At 36.8% G+C, this 18,880-nt stretch overlaps 2 protein-coding genes across 2 annotated transcripts; one reads left to right on the top strand and one right to left on the bottom strand.

The window, feature by feature from the left end:
* Positions 1–630: 630 nt before the first annotated feature.
* LOC146167893 (uncharacterized) lies at positions 631–6,373 on the bottom strand. Its single transcript, XM_083386165.1, has 8 exons — positions 6,243–6,373; positions 4,576–4,859; positions 3,956–4,222; positions 3,463–3,563; positions 3,120–3,391; positions 2,029–2,242; positions 1,403–1,723; positions 631–943 (listed from the first exon to the last, which is right to left on the bottom strand). The coding sequence occupies exons 1-8, from the start codon at positions 6,269–6,271 to the stop codon at positions 722–724; spliced, it is 1,710 nt and encodes a 569-aa protein (XP_083242291.1). The 5' UTR covers positions 6,272–6,373; the 3' UTR covers positions 631–721.
* A 2,860-nt stretch (positions 6,374–9,233) lies between these two features.
* On the top strand, positions 9,234–18,658 carry LOC146167892 (BBSome complex member BBS2-like). Its single transcript, XM_083396224.1, has 18 exons — positions 9,234–9,392; positions 9,701–9,916; positions 10,510–10,635; positions 10,857–10,919; positions 11,005–11,082; positions 11,174–11,278; positions 11,464–11,550; positions 11,772–11,860; positions 12,889–13,126; positions 13,678–13,762; positions 13,924–13,987; positions 14,380–14,487; positions 14,805–14,931; positions 15,247–15,372; positions 15,709–15,846; positions 16,204–16,316; positions 16,699–16,847; positions 17,802–18,658. The coding sequence occupies exons 1-18, from the start codon at positions 9,276–9,278 to the stop codon at positions 17,900–17,902; spliced, it is 2,130 nt and encodes a 709-aa protein (XP_083252350.1). The 5' UTR covers positions 9,234–9,275; the 3' UTR covers positions 17,903–18,658.
* Positions 18,659–18,880: the final 222 nt, after the last annotated feature.

Raw genomic sequence — 18,880 nt, 5'->3', positions numbered from 1 at the left:
CCTTTACCTCCCCAAGTATTTCTTCTGTAAAATCAAATATAATGACACAAATGAAACTAAATGTAGCTTTTTAAATTGGTCTGTTGACCACCACAAATGTTATTATGGCCCACTGGTTGAGAACCGCTGATTTAGGGGCTGTAGGCCTATTAGCATTTATTACAGTTTGGGGTGACCGTGGCCTCGTGCCCCCTGGTTTAGCACCTATATAAGCACCAATAAGTTTTAGTATCCGACAAATACTGTAACTGCGCCCTACCCGGTTTAAAAAATGTTCAAATAAACTAACTTTTGAGAAAAATAATAATAATAAAAGGCTATAGGTGCAGATTCTACACCATGTTTTAAGAAGAGGCCTAATGTAAATTGCATTGATTTTCTTGAACTCTGAATAAAACCTAGTACCGGTACATGGTATAATAAACTAATTGTTTGGAAAAGGATCTTATGCAATATAGCATAAGAAATACGACAGAATTCATAATTGAATCGACGTTTCCAAGCCATACACAGTACCTGCAACTGATTTCTTGTTAATAAGTCTCCATCCTTTGTAGTTTCGTTTAAATCTCGTTTATATGATAATTAATTCGCGATTTATTGGACAGTGTTTTATTGGCTCAGGTAAAACAAAACATAGAATATACTCTACAAACTTTTTCGGCAGACATGAAAACAAATATGTATACAAACGCACAGCGACGGCTGATACATGCTACATTCAGCAAACCTCCTTCACTTTATACTTCGACGAATTCTTTACTTGGTTAACAATATTAATGTTCTGATTCACGGGAGTCGTTCGAGGTGCTTCGATAGGTTTTTGAGCTTGTCGGAAAGCCGTTTTTTCGTGTCGGCGTTCTCCAAATATTCGGTAAACTTTTGTGTCCATTGGCACCTTGTCTGATTGATCGCAGTCGAACATCGTGTTGAGGCCGAAATTCTGAAAAATAAGATCTTGTTGTGTTTTGTGTACACAATATGTTTTTTAATATTGAACAGTTGTCACAAGCTTGTTTGTATTATACCAACAAACCTAAAATTTTAATAACATCTCCTCTAAATTTTATTCATTGCTTAACACATCAACGTAGAAAAATTTTTGCTACACTTTATTAACTGTACAACTTAAAAAAATAAAATATATCTGTCTTTCGGAACTCCACTACATTTTATTATTTTAGAAGAATAATTTTTAGCTTATAATTGTCATACAGAAGACCATAGGCCTATGTTAAAAAAGGTAACATACAGCACCCGTGTCTATTATCAGGTTACATTTAGCGCATCTAATATTACCGGTACACATTTTTAGCGACACAAAACATTGACTTTTATAATGAATGGTTTCATCCAAAATTTAGGATATTAAATAACAAAAGCTTTGGTAATTTTTGTATACCCTTTTTCTGAACGCTTGACCGTCTTGCGATTTGGGCAGTACGACCTCCAAGTGTGGATTTCGAGAGCGTTTCATGTTCTTTATCTTCTCCAGGCGCCTCCGCCGATCTTTAGCCAACTCCCTCTTCTTCTTCAGCTTTATCTCCCAGTCCACCATGAGCGGAACAGAGGAGGAGGCCATCGTGTCGGCATCGGGAGAGGAGATCAGACTCTCGCTCCAGGGACTGCATTTCTCCGAAGTTGGATGCAATACGTGTTCGTCCTGGTGGTGCGGATGCGGGGCGGTGGCAGGAAGTAACTGGAGGAAATTGTGCTGGCCACCCTGTTGGAAGTTTAAATTCTTAAGTTGAAATAATTCAAAAAGTATCTTAAATAAATATAATGTTAATTGCTTAATTGCTGAGTTAAGTTTAACTCAGAGCTTTTGGACTTTTTCTATCGGACTGAATGCTAAACAGGCTGGACGTTATTTGATATCAAAGATGTTAATGGAACTGATTGAGTGCAGTGTTGTTTAAAAGAACGAGACTACATCAATTTTCTCCATTTATTTTCATTTTTATTTTAGAGTTTGTCTTAATTGACCAAATACTTTATTCCAAATTGCGTGCAGTTATTTCCAAATACCTTGGTCAAATCTTCGTGCAAAAAATCGCGCTCGAGAAGGTAGAGATTCTCTTGGGCAACCTGCTGGTGGTAGAGGACCATCTGCTTATGAAGCAGGTTTTTTTCATCCTCACGCGGTGTCCAGTTGCTTATGGGAAATGGGAACATGCTCATATGATCCGCTCTTCCATCTTCTCTGCGCTCCAGCTGCGGAAGTGCTTTAGGTCGCCGATTTCTATGGAGAAACAAATATCTAAATTTAGAAGTTTTTTTATGAGGATAATTGTGTTGTAATCATTTGAATCTAACATAAGAGGTGTCAAATCTTATTGAAGGCCGCACGAGCTAATTTGTCTACGTCAGCGAGTCGCAGTAAAATAACTAAGGAACAAAACTATTTTAAATTTAATGAAATGTTTTATTTATTGTATACGCACTCATCAACTTAAAGTGTAAATATCTTCACAGACTTTTTAGCTTCATTCATTCATACAAACTATAAAGACCGGCATCGGAACTCACATACATGTTTTAAGCGCCGAAAATACCACGATTTAGGAAAACGTTTAAAATGTAATGACTATATCACTTGCGCCACAGTCGCGAAAAGTTTTTTAATAGATTTTGACTTTTATACACAATTTTTGAGTTTTTTTACACGTGTTAAGAAGTACCAAAGCCACCCATTCAAGACAATATTTTAATACAAACGTGGCATGTTCCCCAGGCGTAAAACAATTGGAAATATTACGCGGGACGTATAATATATTTGTTTGTGAAGGGCGGCATGCGGCCTGGAGGCCACAAGTTTGACACACGTGGTTTAAACCAATATTCTCAATTTTAAACAGGACATCTGGTCGAGCAGTTAGATAATTGGTAATAGCACTTGACAATATTGTCGTGTTAAAATATGGCAATTGGTTCATTGTGTTGAAAATTCCTAAAAAAAACTAAAAAAACGTGCAAATTGAACAAATGTCCCAAAAATTGTTTTAAAATTGTCTCGCGAGCCTGAGGTCCCCAAGTGTGACAACCCTAGCCTACACGAGGAACTAACAGTCATTAGTTACTATCACACGAGAAATACGACACCAATAAAAAAGAAAAACCTCTTTCTGGTGGTGTACAGTCGAGCTGACACATCGATGGAAGGTTTGTTCTGAAACATGGATAAGGTTTTCGACGAAGCTGTCACGGAATGTTGATCAAACTTTGGTGCGACCTGATGGACTGGAGATTCTGCGTTGGATACGCGGATTGGCCTGACCTTTTTGTAGGTGTAATGTCCAGAAGAGTCAGGGTCGAAACACTGTCCGTATAGTCCAAGTATAATTCGCTTGATATCACATTTAGGAGGTCTGGTGAAAATGTCTTCCTCGTTCTAAACCGGTCAATAACGACGTGATATTATGGTGTCTATATATGTTATGACGAACATTTTAAGCTCAATACCTTTTGAGACATGCTTTTCCCAAGAATAGGAAGTTTTACGTGGTTCGATTGGTTGTCACTCGACGGAATGGTCTTGTACAAAGGCTGGATATTAGGCATATCTAAAAGCATCAAAATTGCTTAAAAAAAATTATTGCCTACGAATCATTAATTGTGGTAAATCACCCTTTAATTGTTTGCTAGTCAGGTTTACAGTTTCGAAACGTTAAGTTATGTTTTGGTTCACTAATATAATTTAAAATTTCTAAAAATGCCTGCATTTGTGGAATACTGAACACTCGAATTATTTTGTCTTGTCAACACTTGAAAGTTTAAAGTTACTTTGCGTTTAAGATATTAGTGTAAACAAATTACACGCAAAATATCCACTACCAGAGTACTATTCTCATCTAATCTTTCCCTTTCTTTAAGTACGCGCTCTATACTCAATTTGACACGAGCCTCAACGGTTTTATAAAGGCAAAGGTTGACATTCACACAAAGTCGTATATACCTGGAAAGCGAGTCAATGGCCGCTCCTGTTTTAACAGCTTATCGTCTCTGCTTCCGTTAGCATTGGTGCCATTGCCAGAAGAGGGCCGGTCGTAGCTTACGTTTCCGTGGCTGGTCTTTGTTATCACCACTCGCATCTCCGATTGTGAACTGGCGTCGTCGCTGTTTTGGAAGGGTACTTTCACTTTGCCGGAATGGACTGTTCTGTCGTTCGACGAAGTCGAGTCGCTTTCTTCCACCGAACGTGCGTTACTCGAAAGTTGCTCGCCTGTATGTTGGACACATCACAGTTTTCTTTCTCTTAAATGTAATTAAATCAATTTTTCAATTACCGAACAAATCCTGGTTGCGCCCTTGATATAGTTGTGTGAATACAATGCCTACTATAAAATACACTTTAAAACAAGGTTGTTTCTTCACCCGTTCACCTTTTGTAATTCGACTTTAGGCCGCGATTAAGAAAATGTTGCCAAAACCTGGTTTACATATGTTGGAGACATACGCTTATAACTAAAAGAGTATACAGACCATTACGACATCTGTAAATTGCGTACACTTTGAGCTTGGAAGGCCTACGAAGAGCATATGGCCAAAATAAAACCAGGTAAGTGAAAAACCGACCTGTGTTTAACGCCTGCATTCTTTCAGCGCGCAGCACATGCTTCTTTCCTTTGATAGCAATTCGGCCGCGCTGCGCAGAATCCAGCACTTGGGTGACGCCGTTCACGTCGCACACCTTGCGCATGATGCTGCGTACCGAGTCGGCGTTGTGGTACCAGTTGCGCGGATTGGTAAGGTCGCTTGCCAAGGTAAGGTCGATCGGAAGCTGCTTCTTCGACCTGAGCTCGTCTAAAGCCTGACGAACGATGTCCTTGGTTTCAGATTGCGTGGAGCTGCCAAGCGCCCTATGGGAGTGGAACGAAGTTAAATCTTTTTTTTATGTGTTGTGTGGATAGTCGGAACGCGACGAAACAGACGAAAAGGAAGAGAGTTTGTTAAAACTGCGCCTGAGTAGTTTTCAGGTGCTTTTTTTCAGCATCCTAAATTACATATTTTTGCTAACTTCAACTATCTGCAAGCGGATTTTTTTTGCGTGAATCTTGTTCGTTTTTATATTGTGCTGCCCCTTTCAAGAGAATTGTTTTAGAATAAAGACGTCGTGTTATACTTTAACACTTGCCAAAATGCTTTATTGATTGTGCGCGCAAATCTATACAGCTTTGCAATATAGCCATTGTATCCCGAGCCCATCACATCGCACCCATATCGTGGTTCATTTGAATATCTTGCTACGCGTGATCTCGTTAGTTTGAACCTTATCACAGTCCCGCCTTGGCTTGTAAAATTAAATTGTTCAACTGCAAACCTAATTTTTATAAACCTTCTCTAAAGCACACGTAAAACCCGCCAAGCTTATTCATTACGGTAATTTTTTCGAGTTAGTCAAACGTTAGATAATAGCACTTTTGGTAAATGACATAAATGTTGAGCGCCAACATTTAATACAGCGTGGTCTAACTACAGCCCCGTGAGCCAAATGTCGCCGGCGTACACCTTTTATTTGCCCGCGATCTTATTTTTAAGTGCCAGTGATGAAGTTAAAAATGTTTTGAATTAACTTGCTAACAAGTCGTCTAGATACACATTACTACATTTGCTCCTTTTTTAGTTAGCCACTGTGCGATCCCAAAATTTTATTTTTTACTTACTTTAACCGTGTAAATGCAAATCTTTTCACGCTTCGCCGAATATTTTTTTCATTTTATAGCATGCCAATGTATCTGCACGAAGGTTCTGTGTAATATTTTTACCTTTTCATTGTGTCCACAGGCAAGCGCTGTGGAAAACGCAGACGCTCTAATTCTGTCCCAATTTTAGTTAATAAAACTTCTATACAGCTTTGCAATATGGCTATTGTGCGCATTAATGTTTTTATCTCTTCGTTCAAATTTTCGGTGCAGCCAATTATCCGTGGAGTTAATAGTACTGATCTTTATATTCGCCCAATGTGTGAAATATAATTCTCAAGTAAACGTTTTAAACCGAATAGACGCATTTTTATGCGAGCTTAGCGCGATATCTTGCCTTCCGTTGCATAATTGTTTACCATGATACTTACGAGAACAACACGTTTCGTAAAATTACTTAAATAATGACGCCCCCAACAAGTTATGAAATAAATTTATTTTGATGGCCCGCGACAAATTATATTTAGACCACACCGATTTAATAAAACGAAGGTGATAAATTTATAAGGTAATTTAATAATTAGTAAATGCTCTGTTTACCTTCCTTCCTTAATTTCTCGTGAATGCATATTTCAGAATCGAAATGTTTAAGGTATTATCTGCCACATCTAGTCTATTCCTCATAAAATGTCCTTGGGGCTGCTTTAGTCCTGGATCAGCATCAAAACTCGATACACGAATAACACGTGTCAAACAGTAATCGAATTATGTATCTCCTGCTATGTACCGCCTGTTTGTCAAAAAAACGGCGAATGAAAAGACTAATTATCTTTACAGTCAACCACTAGAATACCTTGTAATTCTCTTGTTCTCTTTTGTGTACTAAACCCTGTATGGGAGGGCGCTTTCACTTGTCTACACACGTGACATGTTAAATCACAATTGATATATGGAACCTGATCGCCCGTCCATTGTCGGCCAGTGTTTTTGTTCAGAAAGCTACCATGAGACAGGCTGTGCCAAAACGCTCGCTTCCTTTATTGAATCTACAATGATAAAATCACTTACCAATATGCAGTCAAACATGCTTCATTATTTGTCAAAAGACCTTCCCTTTGACATTTAACAGCGTTTGTTGTATTAACTTTGATTCATAAGATGCCAAGTACACAACCAGTGCTTCAGAGAGCTGCTTTTAAAGTGCGTTACTAACACTTGTGCGAAGCCTGGTCCAAACACGACGAGACCGCACGAGAATTCTCAAGAACCCAGTTCAATTGCACTTGACAAGATTTACAAGTCTCAAGCAGAAACGGACAGAGAGCGCAATAGGCTACCGTTTCTTTGTTCTACAACGGGTCTCTGCGAAATCATTCTATCGTTAAAAAAAACGTATTGATTTGAGAAGAACATTTAATAAACTTATATTGTAAAACCATCTCGGCCTTTAATTTGACACATTTTTGTCTTTTAAAAATGCCTATAAATAATAGCAATATATTTGTATGAACAAATTAGAAAACCTATGTGTTATAGATTTGTTATGCCAACAAAATCTTGGATTTTCTAAGAAGGCTATTGTCTCGGACCCATATGTAATTAAAAACTACACATTAAAAAAATATTTTAACTTAGGAGAAAAAGTGATTTGCATGCACGTTTAGCACGGTATTTATAACAGACGTGGGTAAACTGCGACTCTTTGATGTGTTTTTGTGGCTCTTCTACTTAAAGAGTAACATTCGAATATTGGGTGTATCTCAGATTTTAAACTATGTTTTCATCTATATAAGTTACCCTTATTCATTGATAATTTAATTGTAAAAAAACAGTGCTTTTCAATACAACATCCGCAATAAACTAATTATAACCCTGTGATGTAACTTCGCGGTGTAGCCTAACTGCTTTAAAGAATCAGACCGTATCATATAATTTAATACTCATCATTTGCGACCATGTTTTAAAAAATTCTCTTGTGTCCTACAGAGCCCACTTGCGCGTGATGGTACAAAATCAACTTTAAAATCCTTTTTATGTGGCTCTTTACACTCATAAATTTCAAACAGGCGCTTGCGTTTCTGAAACATTTGCCGACCCCTGACACACAACATACATACATTCGTGAGTTTCCAATGTGGGGCATTCCTGTGTGTTCCTGTGAAAAAACTTCTTGTTTTCCAACCTCGACGTTGGTAATCTCCTTTATGCAAAGTCATAACGGCGAGTGGGTCTCAATATATCAAAATATTTTTTATTTGTTTTGTTAAATCAGGGAGTCGAACCGTTGAACGTTTTCAGTTCACATGTTTGACTCGGGTAAACAAAGTTTTTCAGAATCCGATTCAGTTGCGGTTACGGGTTAGCAATCGCTTCAGTTAAGCTCAGGTTCAACAACAGTTTTTTTTTAAACCGGTTTATAGTTCCGATTCGGGTTCCATAAACATAACTTGTGTTGTGTCTAGAGCAGTGTTTCTTAACCTTTTATACTGGGGTGCGCACCTAGAGACGTATGAAAACGTGGCGGCGCACCTTATGAGCGAAGCGAGCGCGAAGTTTTTTTTTTTTTTTTTTTTTTTAATATCGTTTATTTTTACCGATATTTATCTTAAATTGCCTGCATTTTTTTATTATATGGGTTTTATAGTTGCAAATCCTTAAAGGGACTTCCAGCCTTTGAGACTAAAAACGTTATTTTGTCCATTAAAGTCTTATTCCGATTAATTTACTTATTTCGATATGTTTTTTACTATTGCTCGCGGCGCACCTAGCAGCCTTCTATGGCGCACCAGTGCGCCGCGGCGCACCGGTTGAGAAACGCTGACCTAGAGTCTATATATGTGAATATATAAATATATTGAATAATTATTTTTATTATTAAATTACGGTAATCTAACTCGCATGTAGTATAAGCTCCATTAAGTGTACCGTTCGGTCTAACTCTCACCATTGCCGATAAACACTTTTATGGTTTCCAACTTAGCCTATTACATAAATTAGCAAACATAAAGGGTGTAATTTATAAACTCAGATCAGGATTGATTCATGCTCCTGGATAGTAGATTGTGACGTTTGGCTGGATTGAACTTTGACTGAGAGGTTCAGTTAAGGTAACTTTGAAATATTTAGTTCAGTTTCAGGCCGGCTCCTTAAAATGTTGTAAAAAAATGCGGTACGGTTATACAACTGTTATCAGGAAGTGGAAAGTTTGCCGTTTAGCCCATATTAAATTTAACAAGTATATGTACGTTGTTTTTGAAATTGTTTAGATAATAACAAACTTGGTTCAATTAGAAAAGTGGCAAGGTAGGTAAATGGAAGTTTATTTGTTTCGTTGTATTTATATAGTATCATTGGTTTATTTTTCTAGTATTTATTCATACATGGTTACGCACGAGTGATTGCGTTTGTAGGCAACAGACCAACGCGTAAAATAAATTCTTCTGTATAATGAACCCCTTTTGTTGTGATGCATTTTTCTGGAAGTCTTAGTAATGTTAAAGTCCTGAATGTTTGCTAACTTCACAACATTTAACGTTTTTTGGTATCGTATTTTTATTTCTTTTATAATATATTTGCAAGATAGGTTTCTTAAGTATTCTGATTAAGTTTTTACTTTTAAAGTGGTGCATTAAAATGTTGGTTCCGATCTTTACACTTAAAATTAAACACAAAATCCACCCGCATTTGGTAACAGTTGGAAAATATGATGGTCTACATCCGTGTCTAACATGTGGAACTACTGCCTCAAAGGTGTGAATGATTTCTAACAAGAGTTATCCAAACAGAATATATTCTGTTGTACCACAGGGAAATGCGCAGCTCGAAATATCATCGTGTAATATCTCCGGAAGTATACAAGATATCGATCAGTTAGATTGCTTTGAGTTATGTGTAAAAATTTCTGATGGATATCTTGTTTACTTCCAGAGATATTACACAATAAAATTGTTTTTTTTTTCAGGTACCTTTAATATTTTTTGTTCGTTTAACAGTTTTTATAGTCATAATAGTGTTTTTTGTGTGTTTTTTTAACTAATTGAAACTGTTTTTTTAAAAAGGTGTTTGTTCACAATCCTCATAGCCAGGCCATTGCCGGAGGAAGATTGGCTGTACAGGATTCAGATATCAGTTTGTTGACCATAAACCAGTCAGTGAGCGCTGTCAGTGCTGGTAGGCTGGATCCAACAACAAACAGAGATGCACTGTGTATTGGAACGCAAACAAATTTACTGGCTTATGATGTCCACGACAACAAAGACTTATTTTACAAAGATGTAAGTTAAGTGGGAATACAAAAATTAACTAAGCTGTACGGATAAAACTATGTTAAAAACACTTATTTTAAAGAAGTTAGATTTGACTCTGTCAATTAACCTTTCAGTATCTTTTAACCGTTTAATTGTTAAGTATAGATTGTGAATCACAAAATATTCAGTATAACTTGCTCATCATATGATTTGCTCATCATATGTTAATGTTCAGGGAAATTTGTTTCACCATCTACAGTCCTGAAAAACTAACTAGAAAAATGATTTTAAATAGCCCAAAACAATACCACATAATAGCATTTTGTGGGGCTCAGTAAATAATATAGAGCATTTATGTCAATAGAGGCTCATAAATGTAATTTTTTGCTTGTTAAATATTTTTTTTGGATTTTTGTTTACCCATGACATATTTTTTAAAGAATTTTGGACCTAAAAGCACTATAATTGCTTAGTTGTACTACTTGTAACTTTGGAAAAATAACTTGGCACCCAGTGAAAGTTAACTTTCTTTAAGTTACAACCCTATAAGTTAAAATAATACAGATGTAACAGAGCCCAATGTTGCACATGTGTGTGTGTTATATGTTTGTAACCTAAAGGTTCCCGATGGTGTCAACAGCCTAGTGATTGGTAAAATTCACAACATTGAAAATCCTCTTGTTATTGCTGGAGGAAACTGCACAATTCAAGGTTTTGACCATACTGGAGAAGACTTATTTTGGACAGTAAGTGCAACAAACAGTTTTAAATTTTTTAAATATTCCGAAGATACTGTGTGCTGTTTTATTCTCATGTTCAAAGTGTCCTTATGACATTTTATTAAAACAATGTCTTATTTAAATATGTCTGCTATTGTTTTGAAGTTGAAAGTCTTTGTTGAATATAATACCAAAACTACACACTTATCCCTTAACTTTTGCATTTTAAGTTATTTTTTCTTTTTCAGGTTACTGGCGATGTGGTGTCCGCATTGACCCTTGCAGATTTTACTAATGATGGTAACCTTGAGGTATGTTAGTTGGCCCACTGATACTGAATGAATAGAAACATCGGGTATATATATTAAATATTCGTCTAATGTTTGTTTCTGTTAGCTTCTTGTTGGTTCCGAAGATTATGACATTAGAGTTTTTCATGGGGATGAAATTATTGCAGAAATGACAGAAACTGAGGTAAGCTGTAGGTGGTGACTAGTGCTGTCAATTTAATAGTTAAATAATATATGATTGTAATCAACAATGTTGTTTATCTAATTGTTTGAAGGCTATTACTGGACTTTGCCCAGTATCTGGAAGTCGTTTTGGGTATGCCCTTGCAAATGGCACAGTTGGTGTTTACGACCGATCCGCAAGATACTGGAGAATAAAGGTTTAATATAGTTTGGTTAACTGTTTGTTATAGTATATAGTTAAACTTAAACAAGTTTGACATGTTTGTCAAAAAAAATTCAAACCAATTTACATTAGTCTGTAGGTAATATTTTGATCCCAACTTATTTATAGTTTTGTGATTTCAGTAAGTTTGATAACAATTTTCTCTTTAAATTCATGCAGTCAAAAAATCAAGTTATGGCCATTCACAGCTTTGACTTGGATGGTGATGGTGTACCAGAGCTTATAACTGGTTGGTCCAATGGAAAGGTAGATTTTAGATTTTTCATTTTTACATGTCTAATAGCATTAAACAACTCTGTCTGATCAAAGAATATATATTACCATTAACTATCACTGCTATGTATCATAAATAATATATTTATATGTATATATATAGATATATATATATCTATATATATAATAATATATATAGATATCTAATATCTAATAACATATATAGATACTTAGTACATGCTTGTCATTTCCAGATTGACGCACGGAGCAACGCCACTGGAGAAATCATTTTTAAAGATAACATGAGTAGTGCAGTAGCTGGTATGGTGGATGCTGATTACAGGTAACATTTTTTAAGTTGCACGGTATAGTACAATGAGATATCATTGTTTATGTTTAGAAAACATGCATTCACTTATGACAGGTTTGTTAATTAGCAGCATTGTGAAAAGTCTTTTCAAATTGACCTAAATCCCAGTCAATTTGAAAAAACATTTTAGTAAAATTCAGGCCTTTTGTTAAAAATACCAAGTCCCAGCCAAAGTGATCAATTGCTCAGGTCAGGTCATAATTAGAGCAAATCATCTCTAAGTTAATTCATTGGAAAAAATCCATTTGTTACAAACACTAAAGTCCAACTCAAGTCATTTGTCCAAAGGACTTAAGTCAAATAATATAATTTAAAATCAGTCACTTAAGTACACTTAAGTTGAGTATTTGACTTAAGTCATTTCAACACTGTCAATTAGTCCCTAAGTGCCTAATTGAAAACCTCAGCGATCTCATATGAAACTTAAATTTACCCGTGACAATTTCACAACGCTATGTTCCAAATAAATACTTTATAAAAATGAGTTGGTTACTTCGCCAAAGACCCAGAAGTATTCTCTTTTAGCAAGGATTGAAAAAATGGTTTACTTTAAGTCACTAAATGACCACACCAAGTGCGCGATATGTTAATTTAGGAATTTCCTGTTCGCCACTTCTCAGCTTTATTAATAAAATATAACGCTTTGTGTAGTGCTAAGAAAGTACACATTTACATTAACTACAGAGGATCAGATCATTTATATAAAGCTAGACATGTGGCATACCCTTTATAAAGAATAAAGCATAAACTTAACGCAAATAGAATGCAGTACACACAAAGTACCACTTTACATGCCTAAAATTGTTGTTTAGGACTCATTATGTCATACATCACATGACGTTCGAACTGCCTTTAACACAATTCATCAGTAGCTTCTATTTAAAAGAAGAGATTTGTTTAAAACACATCGCTCAACAAAGTGTTTCAACCCAAATTTGTTTACTCGTACAACTTTAAAACTTCTTCTTTAACGTATATATGAACCGAACCCTTTGTCGCAGGCTCGACGGCAAAGACCAGCTCATCTGCTGCTCGGTGGACGGCGAGGTGCGTGGTTACCAGGGCGACAAGGGTCGGGGCCGGGTGGCCGACGCCAACCGCGCCACCACCGACCTGCGCGAGCTCAACCTGAGCAAGCAGAACCTGCTGCTGGAACTACAGAACTACGAACGCGAGCGCGATCTCCTGAAATCGACCAAGTTTACCTCTTCCGAGAAGACCGAGGCAGGGATCATTCCGGTGCGTGGGGAAATGTATAAACCGGACTTGATTTGATTAATGCGCCAAGATGATGTCGATTTACGTATCAGTCGGTTTTGAAATGTGCTAAATACGGCAACCGAACAATAGAACTTTTGCCAAAGCTTGTATCCTCGCCAGTTCTATGAATGACCGCTTGTATACAAATGAAGCGTTGAAATGTAACAGCGGGCAACCTTATTTGACTGCGGTAGCAACCGGATTTTAACAGAGGGGCACATGTTTTTAGAGCTTTTTACCAGATGCAAAGCATAAACAAATAGATGCGCCTGTGCTCCGAACGCTCATTTAATTTAGTTAAAGATAATCGCGAATTTTTTACAGTTACAATGTCCTATTTGAGTAGGATATATATAAGGCGTTATTGTCTATATTCCTCAATTGTGCTTTTACATCTGTTATTCGTTTTAACATTTTTAAGGTAATTTGTAAATTAAAAAAAATGTATTTTCCAGTTGTTTTAAAAACAGTCCTAGTGGATTTTTGTCATAAACCTTTCAGCATTTGTAGTTCTAATGTAAAACTTGCAGGTCAACACATCGCTGAACACCAACGTGGTGATCAACCAAACAAGCAACCAGCCACGCGTGGAACTTGTAGTGTCAACGACTAACGGTTAGTTGTCTCTGATCGTGTGTGCAAAAATTCTGTTAATATTACTGGGGCTCGTTTTATTCCAGCGGTGGATGAACACGACCAGTAAAAAAATATTCTGCCTCTATAAAACCGAATATAACTTTCTGGTTAGCTGAAATTTTTTTTCGGTTGTTTTGCAGAAACAATTGTGAGGATGGTGGTGATTTTCGCCGAAGGAATGTTCGATGGAGAAAGTCACGTGGTGTAAGTATCAACATATTTTGGGGGGAATATATATGTTTCAATAGGTAACTGTCTGTTTATTATCTGACTAACTGTTATTAATTTGTTGAAAAAATATCGTTGAAACTTTTAACGTTGCCTAACAATCATCAGCAGCACTTCTTTGCCTTCTTAAAATAAAAAAATAGCATCTCCAAAATCGAATAATTTAGGAATTTTGTTGAGGTTTTATGTTTGTCGACGCACATGATTACACCGAACCGGCCAGCCTTTATTCTTTCGCTCTCGTATTGTGCATTGCATTTTGTAATTCTCTGTCTTTTTCACGCAACACGAGGCTACAGAAAGCGTCTCGCTTCAGTACATCAAAAGAGAGCTCATTTATGATGTTCTTGTTTTATGCATATCGTCAGGCATCCGCCGCTGAACAAACTGAGCAACCAAATACGAGTCCCGCTTTACCCACTTAAGGACGCCCCTGTGGATCTTAACATACAAGCTTTCGTCAGTTTACCTGGAAGGTTGGAGAGTTCGTCTTTCGATTAAACATATTTGTGTTTCGAACAATTTATATAGATTCTTGTGTATACTTGCACAGACTTTACGTTTAGAATTGTTGTGTTATTATTAAGGATACATAATAACTTCATATCAAGTTACAATTTATTGTGATATGATTGGCCGCTAACTGGACGAGTTCAGTTTTTAAATGTTAACTATAAATTTTACGCAACCAATGGTTTTACCTTGTACCAATGGTTTTACCTTGTACCAATGGTTTAACCTTGACCTTCCAAGAAACACAAATCATTCCACGTCCGTTCTTTCCCACATATAGCTTCAACTTCCACGTGTTCGAGGTGACCAACAAGCTACCCGCGTTCGCTTCCTACCTGTACGACATGAACATTACAACAATGCCACAGAGTTCTGTCACGTTTACGGTCAGCGAAAGAATACAAAGGGTAAGATTGTTATAATCGTTTCTATATTTTGCTATTGCTGATGCCTGTTGTTAAACTTCATCTGTACTGGAGTTGTGTTTTCGCGTTCTCAAATTTCATATTTTTAATTTTTGATCGACTAACTACCCTTTGCGGACAAAAATGTTTCCCAAAAAGCGAAAAATTATATGACGCCACGTTGGTAAGTGCCGAGGCATCTATACGGCACGATAAAAAACCTCACAAAACCGTAACGCATTTAGTCATAAAAAACAGAGTTATTTCAGAAGATGTCACCTTTGCTTTTTCTTTTCATAACTTTTTCCTGCATTCCAGGTGGCGATCTGGTTAAACGAAAACTTCCTGATGCCGCACGAGATCCCGTGTGAAAACTCGATCGACGCTCGCTTTGTGGCACTCAGGGGAGGCGAACTCTTCATTTCAGTCGACGCTAACGGCCAGGTGCGTTCACTTTGATTAATTACTAAATAGTCAACTCTTGCTGTATGCCGTGTTGCCGTTTTTAAGCGGCTATTTAGTTGGTGAAACTGCTAGGCGTTGGTGCCGGCTAAAACATATAAGAGTAATTGAAAACCTCTACGTAGTACTCAAGGGGACCTAGGGCCATTATTGAGAAACCTTAGGCTTTATTTGCCCTATTCTATACAGCCCTTTTCTGCTGTATCCTACATCGAATTTACCTGTAATTCTGCTGTTGAAGAAAGCCTAATACAAGTAGCCCAACCAAATATTATATTTTCTTGAACGGAGTTCATTATTGCCAATTATTGTTTTTAGACGGTTATTCGCACCGACAACATCGACTTGGCGGGTGAGGTCATCCAATCGCTGGCCTCCTATCTGAGCATTAAAGACCTCCAAGTGACAGCGCACTTCCCCATGCATCTTGAACGACTCGCCGAAATAATGAACGTTGTGAGTCCCTATTGTTTTCACAACTATTAACAATGCGACATGCGTGTAAGTGTTTTATAACTAAGCCTGAATAAGGGCTGGCTAATTAGTTTGTAAATATAATTTTTTTTATTTAAACACACCACACTTTGTTTTAAATTAGTAAACAAACAAAAACATATCTCTCAGCCTAAAAAGGCTACAAATAAAAACTTTTATTTAAAATTATTGGACGAAGCACAGATTTCAATGAAAACACCTAATTATTTATCTACGCTAAATAGTGCCGTTTATCGACTTTAACTTATTTTTTTTAATAACAGCCTTAAGACTTGCGTTTTCTCAGTTACCTTGCAACGTCATCAATGTTTCGTTTAGGTGGATAACCTTCACGGGGTCAACCAAAAGCTTGCCGCCGAAATGACCGACCACTCAAACCTTATCAAAAGCCTGGTTGTCCGCGCAGAAGACGCAAGACTGCAGGATGACGTGTGAGTTCATGTTTTGATTAAAACACTGCTCTGCAACCTTTCTGACTTGCGGTCAACCAAAAACTGACAGCCATACAAAAATGTAAAAAAATAAAAAATAAAAAAACCCTTTACCGAATTCATGAAAAAATAGAAAATAAACTAGAATTAGTTAAGTCAAATAAATGTTAATTCAAATTCCAAAGAATATTTGTTTAAATTTTGAGTTTCCACTGAGAGATTAAAATTTTGTCGGACAAAGTTGCATTTTTGGTAAAATCAAACTAGAATTAAAGCACATAAGCTATCCTTAGTTGATATTAAAACTATAATCAGTTGTGAACTGTAGAATACCTATGGTTGTCCAACACTGGCTGTAACCACCTGTAATGTATCGCCACAGCTTAAACATGCGAAAGGGCTACGTCGAACTGCAGAACCTCAACCGTGAGCTGATCAGTGGTTATCACGTGCGCTCCACCAACCACCAGGAACTAGTCAAATCGCTCAAGGCTGTCAATCAAATCATCCAGAAGGCCGCTCAGCTTAGAGGTCTGTGAACCAGTTTAAAAACGTTGGGTAAAAAGTCCATGCAAAGGCCGTTAAATGAAGAACGTATTTTACTTTTACTGATATTGAAGATTTCATAATTATCGCGTGCCTCTTTTTTACGCCAGCCTTATTTTAGAATAGTGATATTTTTTGGAATAGTTTTATTTTAAGTAATAAAACGTAAAAGCCTTTACAGCAAAACTCGGAAATTATCTCACACTTAGGCTAGCTGTAAATATGTATGGGTGGTAATGTACAGTAAATGCCAAATGGTAAAGGTTGGTTTACAGTAGACGCGTCTAATATTAAACTTTGACGCTTTCGGTTAGAAGCGACGCAAGCGTTTTGAGCCAGACTCTAACGCCAGAAACATAACGCGTCTAGTGGAAATCAACTTTAGCAAACGTAACTAATTGTGAATGCAAAACGAACGCCGAATCGCAGCTTAATTTTCTTCAAAAATCTGAAAAATATTTAAGTACATCGCGTCTCAAGTCAATCGCTTTTTGTCAGGTGTAGTTGGTACAAAGTTGCTTTATTGGTAAAATCAAAACATTGATGTTTTGTTCTAATATTTATTGTGTTTGTTCTAATATTTAACGCACCAGCAACTCTCGCAACAGGGGGATCCAGACCCACTCCCACCCAAACGATATGTTTAGGCTTTTTACCTACATGAATGCAATATTTTTCGATTTTTTATCCTGCTTAGCAATCGCATTTTGTTCGCACTTTGCGTGATTGTTTTACGTCTTTCAAGTAAAAACATAATATCGAGTGTAAAGGCTTAATTCAAATCACTAAGTCTTGCATCTGACCGACCATTTTCATCTTACTTTACTGTTTGACACCACACGTAGTTCTATAAAACCGAGTATATTCGAAAATCTAAAAGAATTTTCGACTTTACGCCAAATGACTTTAACCAGTTTGCTGGTTTTGTATTTTTTGCAGTTGGGAAATTCCAGACCCAGGTTGTTGCGCAATCTCGCGATGCTATCAAGTCGGGCCAGGTCACCGCCCTTTTCAAGGTCATTCAGGCCGGAAGCGCCTAATTCTGGGTGCCTCTAGTGCCCCCCACCCACCACCATCTCAAGTGCAAAGTTTAGGCGCCGAAAGCTGCTGGCGGCTCGTGCAAATATTCGTCATGTTTTTCCTATTTCTGAATATATTTTTTCTTTCAATATTCTGTCGTGGTACTTTGTCACAAAGTAAAAACACACAGTTCGAGATACTATAAGCGTTAGCAGAGGATGCCATGTTGGTGTTGGCGTATAATATATTTCTATTTATCTGTAAATGTTTGTCGCAATTTTACTGTGAAAAATACGTAGAAAGGTAAGTATGGCCAAATGTAAACAACACAGCATTTGACTTTTAAATGTAGTCAGACAAAATGCAATCTTAACTCAGCGATTTCTACCTTGAAAGGTAGATTGATCGAAAAATAGTAGAACAACTACTGGAGATAAATACGCTTGTAAATGCTTAAGGCAGCTTACTATTCCTAATGACCTGATTAAAATACCTTTGAACGTTTCAATTCCATCTATTTTGCTTGTCTGAATATAGTAATAAGATCATTTGGTACCAGATCGGAATGCGATACTTAACAACTTGCATCATCAATAGGAGCGTAAATGGCAAAAATTCATGTTTCTAGATTAGTGTTTTTCTGTGATAGGCCTATATATCGGTTTAGCTTAAAATATCGACCGATATCTTAGTATCGGTAAATTTGGGCCGATATATCAGCCGTATCGCTTTTCCCTAGAAACATACAATATTGCTTTTTTCTTGACGTGCAAACTTGCCCTTTTATGTTTTTTTATATGGTCAAATAATTTAACATAGCGTTCGGTTTACTGTGTTCTGTGTCATGCAAAATTGATATGGAAAATAAAATTGCATTATTAAATACGATAAACTGAATACTATTTGCATTAGTTGTTTAAGTCATTAGAGTTATTACTATCTTAGGTATATGTAAACCAAACGGTATCGGTTGACAAAAACATAAAAATTGGTTATCG

Source organism: Ascidiella aspersa, chromosome 1 (genome assembly GCF_963924565.1).
Source record: "Ascidiella aspersa chromosome 1, kaAscAspe10.2, whole genome shotgun sequence".
NCBI lineage: Eukaryota > Metazoa > Chordata > Ascidiacea > Phlebobranchia > Ascidiidae > Ascidiella > Ascidiella aspersa.
The sequence above is the reverse complement of the archived record's forward strand: the minus strand, read 5'-3'. Positions and strand labels throughout refer to the sequence as shown.